This window comes from Galeopterus variegatus, unplaced genomic scaffold (assembly GCF_000696425.1).
Source record: "Galeopterus variegatus unplaced genomic scaffold, G_variegatus-3.0.2 Scaffold1059, whole genome shotgun sequence".
NCBI lineage: Eukaryota > Metazoa > Chordata > Mammalia > Dermoptera > Cynocephalidae > Galeopterus > Galeopterus variegatus.
Genome location: NW_007727170.1, coordinates 311,861 through 318,950, shown reverse-complemented (window position 1 = coordinate 318,950; position 7,090 = coordinate 311,861). Strand labels below are relative to the sequence as shown.

The following is a 7,090-nucleotide window of genomic DNA, read 5'->3' as shown; positions in this document are numbered from 1 at the left end:
GGGGGGGGGGGGGGGGAGTGGTTAGAGGCAGGATATCTTTTGAAGTTAGAATGGATAGAATTTGACCAGATGTGGGGATGTGAGAGAAAGAACTGAGTGAAGGCTAATGACTCCTAAGTTTTTGGCCAGATCTACCAGGTGAATGATGGGTACTACTGTAATGAGATGATAGAAGTCTGGGGGCAAAACAGGTTTGAGGGTAAAAAAAAATCAACTCTATTTTTATGCTACAAGCTTACATTGTGTTTTCACAAAGTAAGCAAACACAAAAGAGACACATACTGCCTCTCCTAGGCCTTGCCGGAAATGCCCTGCAGATGCTCGCCCTTTGACCAGTACTTAACGCTGGGTGAAACAGCTGCGTACATCTAGATGTGTACTCTAGAAAAACACATGTCCAGGTACACAAGGAGATATGTACTGGAGCCTTCACTGAAGCATCATACTGTAGCAAGAAAACAGGAAGAAATCTAAAATTCCACTAACAAGAGAATGGACCAAAAAATTATGGCACATTCAAATAAACTACGGTATATTCATACTATGAAATGTTATTCAGCAGTTAAAACTTATTAAATAGGGCCGGCCCGGTGGCGCACTGCTACAGTGCGCCGCTTGGGAGTGTGGCGGCGCTCCCGCCGAGGGTTCGGATCCCACATACAGACCGGTTCCCGCTCACTGGCTGAGCGAGGTGCGGGCGCGACACTGAGGGTTGCGATCCGTTGCCGGACACGAAAAAAGACAAAAAGGAAAAAAAAAAAAAAACTTATTAAATAAACTAGAACTACATATATTAATATGGACCAATCTGAAACACATATTGAATTTAAAAAGCAGGTTGCTGAATGATAATATACAGTGTGATATCATTGACACAAAGTATGAAAAATGGAAAGCATTACTATAAATCATTTATGAATCATATGTATATAATATGCAAATTTAGTAGGGAGGACAGGTGGAGTCACATAAAGTTAGAGGGGGCTTCAAATGTTGCAATTTTAAGGAAAGTAAAAATATTATTTTAAAAAAAGTAATAGGAGCAAATATGGCAAGGTTTTAAGATTTGATAAAACTAAGTTGTAAGGTGGAGTCACATAAAGTTAGAGGGGGCTTCAAATGTTGCAATTTTAAGGAAAGTAAAAATGTTATTTTAAAAAAAGTAATAGCAGCAAATATGGCAAGGTTTTAAGATTTGATAAAACTAAGTTGTACCTCCGTAGTTTTTGTTTGTTTGGTGGCTGGCCAGTGTGGGGATCAGAGCCCTTGATGTTGGTGTTGTAACACCACAATTTTCTGATAGTATGAAATCTGACAATTTAAACATCGAGAAAAATACTGATTTGACTTGGGGAATACTCACATTCTCGAAAAAGACTTAATTTGGTCATCACTTCCTCCTTGAACAGCTGAATGACCTGCTCAACAATCTCTTGATTTCTATTCTGGCCCAAGGCATACAGGTATTTCTCCAGAAGAGGAACATTTTTCAGATTCCAGATGAAGTTCTCCCGATGAAGACAACTTAACTTTGGGTGATGGAATTTCTAAATCGAAATAAAGAAACTCTTAGCCTCTTGATAGTCAGAGCAACCACTACTGCGAGATGCGAGATGCACTGTGTGCTAGAAGGCTACCCGCCCCCAAGTGGCCTGGGAAAGGCCGAGGGAGAGCCCTGGCATTCTCTCATAGTAGGAATATACCATAATTTATTTGAATGTGCCATAATTTTTTGGTCTATTCTCTTGTGAATGGAATTTGAGGATCATTGGCCTGCCCCACTTAGATTAGTCCACAAAACATTAAGACCTTCATATCTGCACAGGATCTCAGAGTTTGGGGAGCACATTCCCATCTCACAGGATGCTCCTAATTGTATGAAGATAGGTATTATAACCCACAGCTAACAGAAGAATTGGAGGCAGTTCTAAAGAACTCTGTTCTCTCTTCATGACCTGACCCTGGACCCTCCTTGCCTCTCTGACTTCATCTTCTACTACTTTTTCTCACTCTGCTCCAAACACAACTGGCCTCCCTGCTGTTCAGGAACATGCCAGGCATGTTCCCACCTCCTCCTGGGATGTGCCCTTCCCCAGATATCCACACGGTTAGTGCCCTCGTTTCCACCAGGTCTTTACTCAAAAAACACCTTCTGTATGAGAACTTCCTGACTGCTGCATCTAAAACTTCAACCTTCTCTTCAACATTTTGTATCCCTCTTCTCTGCTTATTTTTTCTTCTTAGCACTTATTGCTATCTAACATTTGCCATAATTCACTTACTTATTTTGCTGTCTCACTAGAATGTAAGCTCCATGAGGGGCTGGAGCTTTGGCTTTTGCCTATTTCATTCCCTGCTATGTCCCAATGCCTAGAATAGAGCCTGGTACATTGAAGGCACTGGTCAAGCAACATTCGCTGAATAAACGGATGTTCTTAGAATACAAAATCCTGGATCCCACTTCTGGGTATATACCCGAAGGAATGGAAATCATCATGTTGAAGGATACCTGCACTCCCATGTTCATCACAGCTCTGTTTACAATAACCAAGATATGGAACCAACCTAAATGTTCATCAATGGATAACTGGAGAAGGAAAATGTGGTATATATACACAATGGAATACTACTCAGCCATAAAAAAATAATGAAATGTTGTCATTCACAGCTATGTGGATGAGCTTCAAGAAAATTATGTTAAGTAAAATAAGCCAGGCACAGAAAGAGAAATGTCCTCACTCATAAATGGGAACTAAGAAAGAAAGAGAAAAAGAAAGAAAGAGAGAGAGAAGGGAAAAGAAAGATAGACGACAATAAAACAATGAACTTTCAGAAGGAAAGAACAAACCTTTAGTTGCTAGAGGTGGGAAAGGGGGAGCAGGAAGGAGGTTAGGGAGTAATTGTGGAAGGAACACAAAGAATAATGATGATTTACAATGATGACCATGCTAATAATGTTGATTTGATTGTCACATGCTGTATACAAATACTGATCATACACTCTGAACCCCATAAATACGTATTATCAAAAATAAATACATTTTTTAGGGGGAAAAATAATAATAATAAAAATTTTTAAAAAGAATAAAAAATGCTGGAATTGGAAGGGCCTTTAGACTTTTACCACTCTACCTGAAGTTCTAAATGATTATGACCATCGTTGCACAAATGGGGAAACAGAGGTTCAGAGAGGGATAATGACTCGCTACCATGGAGCTGAGGGAAGACCTAGGTCTTACACACAGTTCAGACCGCCTTCACTGAGTGAGTGCTAGAAGGTGCCTTGGTGGTCACTCAATGAAGTAGATTTCAAATTTTTTGACCATAACTTGCAGTAAGAAATATATTTTACATCTCAACCCAGTATACAGGCAGACACACACATAAAGGAAAAAAGTCTCAGTAAACAATACTTAGACCATTATATGTGATGTATTCTGCTGTTTTGTATTTTATTCTGTTTCTTTTAAAAAGTTCCTCTAACTTGATTTCAACACCCACTATCATGACCTGGAGTTTGAAAACCTTCCCCTGATGCTTCTGTGATCACTACCATATCCTTACTAAATGGTCAGGTAGCCTCTGTCTGAATACTTCCCATGGGAGGTACTTTTTACCTTTACTGAGATGGTTGTGTTCTTTCTTTTGCTGAGCTAAAATCTGCCTCTGCAAGTGTCCATGCCACTGGGTCCAACTGTGACCCCTAGGGCCATCTGGAACAGGATTAGTCTTTCTCCCACATGACTGTCCTCCAGATTTTTGAAGACAGCACTCCTCCTGCACTGGCTGTTCTCTTCTGCAGATGAAACCTTTCAAGTTCCTCCAACTATTCTTCAGGTGACATGGTTTTAAATCTCTTTTCCATCTGGTATATTAAATGCCATTGAGGACCACAAAAATACTCTGTATGTAGCACTGAAAACACTGCAAGAAGCTGTTACCTTTGGGGAGGGGGACTGTGACTAGATGAAGATGATCATGAGAGAAAAAATTTTCATTTTACATCTTTCAGTACTGTTTGAAATTTTTTACTTTTATTTTTAAGGAAAGTAAAATATCACAGTCTTGTTGGGTATCCAATAGAGCGACTTCTCAAGCTCTCGTGTAAAGTAGTGGGGAGCATCCTGGAGTTGAGTCAGACAGATACGGGTTTCAACTGGCTCTACCACTTATAAGCAGGCCGCTTAACATCTCAGATCTTAGTTTCCTTAAGAGTAAAATCAAGATATTAATAACAACCTTACAGTCAATTGTGCATTAACTACGACATGAAATAAAGACCTCCTACATACAGGCACTTAATATTTGTTGAATATGAATGCTGTATCTGATCTGCCTGACTTCTCTGGCCTATCCTTTTGGCTCCTTGGTACACCAACCTGAATACTTGAAACTTTAATCAGTATTCGTTGTTAGTCTATCTCAGCCCACCTCTTGTTAGTCTCCTCCTCTTTACCCCTCGCCCTAGCTCCCATTTCCCAAGCACTTTGCTTCCTCTAGTACAAAGCTCTGATCACAATTATATTCATAAGCCTGCCCTATATTTTCTCCTTTCTCATAGTTAAAGGAATCTCCTAAGATTGACCTCCAGCCTATCTGTGGACCAAGCACTAAGCAAATTCCAGTACAGACTTGTTGGTCCCTTCACTTGTGAATGTCTCAGTTTTGCTTCTACAATCCCCAGAGCTCCTGTCTCCTCTGGATCCCCCAGGCCTGCCCAGCTGCTGGAAGTTTCAATGGTCCAACCATTCCCCTAGAAGAGTAGTCACAGCCTCTGCCACACCAACAGGACTAAAATACTACACTACTTTCACAAATAAAATACTATTATCTTTCACAGACTCAGTGGTTCCTAGTAATTACAGAAAAACTAAGAACTGGGCCGGGCCGTGGCTCACTCGGGAGAGTGTGGTGCTGATAACACCAAGGCCTTGGGTTCAGATCCCATAACAGGGATGGCCGGTTAGCTCACTGGGTGAGCATGGTACTGACAACACCAAGTCAAGGGTTAAGATCCCCTTACCAGTCATCTTTTTTTTTAAAAAAAAAAAAGAAAAGAAAAACTAAGAACTTACTCCCTACAAAGGCATGGGGTGCAGTCAAGTGAGGGGATGAGCAATGGGAATGAAGCATGCCAAAACGCATTGCAGTACCAGGTGAAGAATGCTTTTCTTCATTTCACCAAGTCAAGAATTCTTTTCTCAGTGATCCTGGAGAGATGGAAAATAAACCATGTGAGTTTGCCTGAACTTACTGCCTTGAGAGGAGACACAGTACAGAGAGGGGAGACCCAGGCGTAGCCCAGTGTACTCTCTGAGTTGAGAAGGTAGAGCTGAAAGTCCAGGGAGAACAAGGCAGCTGGAGTTTGCAGGACAAATTGCCAGAGATCACAGGGCTGCAGAGAGAGAGAACTCCAGAGATGTGGAGCGTGTCCTCCTTCAGAATCTGGCAGACTGATGTATGATCCAGAATATGAGGAATGAAGTTTAGGGACTATATTATTCCTCATTACTAACACAAGACCTGAGTTCTCTACCCAGTGTCCTTTAACCTGTGAGGTTTTCCAGTCTGGTTGTTAGGATACTATTCTTGGCCCTGTGTTGTGCCAAGTACTATTCCTTCTAATCCTTTCAGGTGGTTCTTTACCAAGCTTTGAGTAGTTTCCTCCTATTCATACCTCTTATTCATATGAAGAATATTTCATAAAAGAAAAAGACTGTCAACTTAGAAGTTTATATCTAATGAAAACATCTTTAAAAAATAAAACTGAAACAAAGACTCTTCAGACATACAAACACTGAAAAAAATAATCACCAGCAGATTCATACTATAAGAAATGTTAAAGAAAGTCCTTCAGGTGGAAAGAAATGACACTTGATAGAAATATGGATCTACAAAAAGAATGAAGAGCACCGGAAAAGTTAACTACATGGGCAAATATATCATTCTTTTCTTATTATTTAAATTCTTTTAAAGATAATTGAAAGTTTAAACAAAAATACTAAGAATGTACTGTGGTGCTCATAATATAAATATAAGTAAAATGTATGGCAAAATAGAATAAAGACCAGAAAGGAACAGAAATATATTATTTTAAGGTTCATATACTTACTACATATGAAGTAATATATAAAACTTGAAGGTAGACTGTGATAAGTTAAAGATGTACAAGGGGTCTTGAAAAAATTCATGGAAAGATTTGTATTATCTTTTAATTCCATTTTTCCCACAAACTTTTTGAGAGGCACCCTCATATTATATAAAACCTAACATAACCACTAAAACAACAGAGTTAAACCAATGAAGGAGATTAAACGAAACAACAAAAAATTCTCAAACCAAAAAAGTCAGAAAAAATGCAAATTAGAAAACGAAGAACAGATGGGATAAACAGGAAAAAACTAGCTAGATGACTGGCTTAAACCTAATCATATTAATAATAACATTAAATATGCATGGTCTAAACATCCCAACTAAAGGGCATAGATTGTCCAACTGAACAAAAAAAGACCCAAATACATGCTTCCTACAAGAAACATACTTCAAATATAAAGACTGCAATATAAAGCAGCAAAGAATTTTTCTACTCATTCCCAGGAGACTATAAATGTCACATTTCTGGGGTAGAGAGAATTAAAAATCTCCTAAATGTTACTGTAGAAATGTTCACAGTCCTGTCCCATCTCTCACTTAACTCCTGTTAAGGCCATACCTTACTCCTCTCTCTAAAGCTCCAGCCAGATATAAAAGAAACTAGAGAAAAGCAGGGAGTGGAAGCAGGCAGGCTGATTCCAGCAGCCACTAGAGGAGCATAATGTGAGTGAGTAGGAGCTGAGCTGCTTCCCTGCAGGGCAAGAAGCCTTAGCTTCCACAGATCTCAACATGTCCTGGACCCTATCTCTGATCTCCTCCCCCTCCATCCCCTGTCCCAATCTTTTCAGTTCCTTGCTCCAAGCTATAAAGTTTCCCCATGATTGATACCAAGGAGTGCCCTGCCTACTTTAAAACGGGTTTGTCGAGTTTGTTGGGGGGGGGGGGGGGGAAAAAAAAAAAAAAATTCTTTAAAGGGGGCACAAAAAAAAAAAAAAAA

At 39.7% G+C, this 7,090-nt stretch overlaps 1 protein-coding gene across 2 annotated transcripts in view; it reads right to left on the bottom strand.

The window, feature by feature from the left end:
• The window catches only part of HYKK (hydroxylysine kinase), a 27,073-nt gene that overhangs the window by 11,551 nt on the left and 8,432 nt on the right, over positions 1-7,090 (bottom strand). For both annotated transcript variants that reach the window (XM_008574532.1, XM_008574531.1), the window contains exon 4: positions 1,364-1,547. In XM_008574532.1, the coding sequence (XP_008572754.1) occupies positions 1,364-1,547 (184 nt within the window). The remainder of the gene's footprint in view (positions 1-1,363; positions 1,548-7,090) is intronic.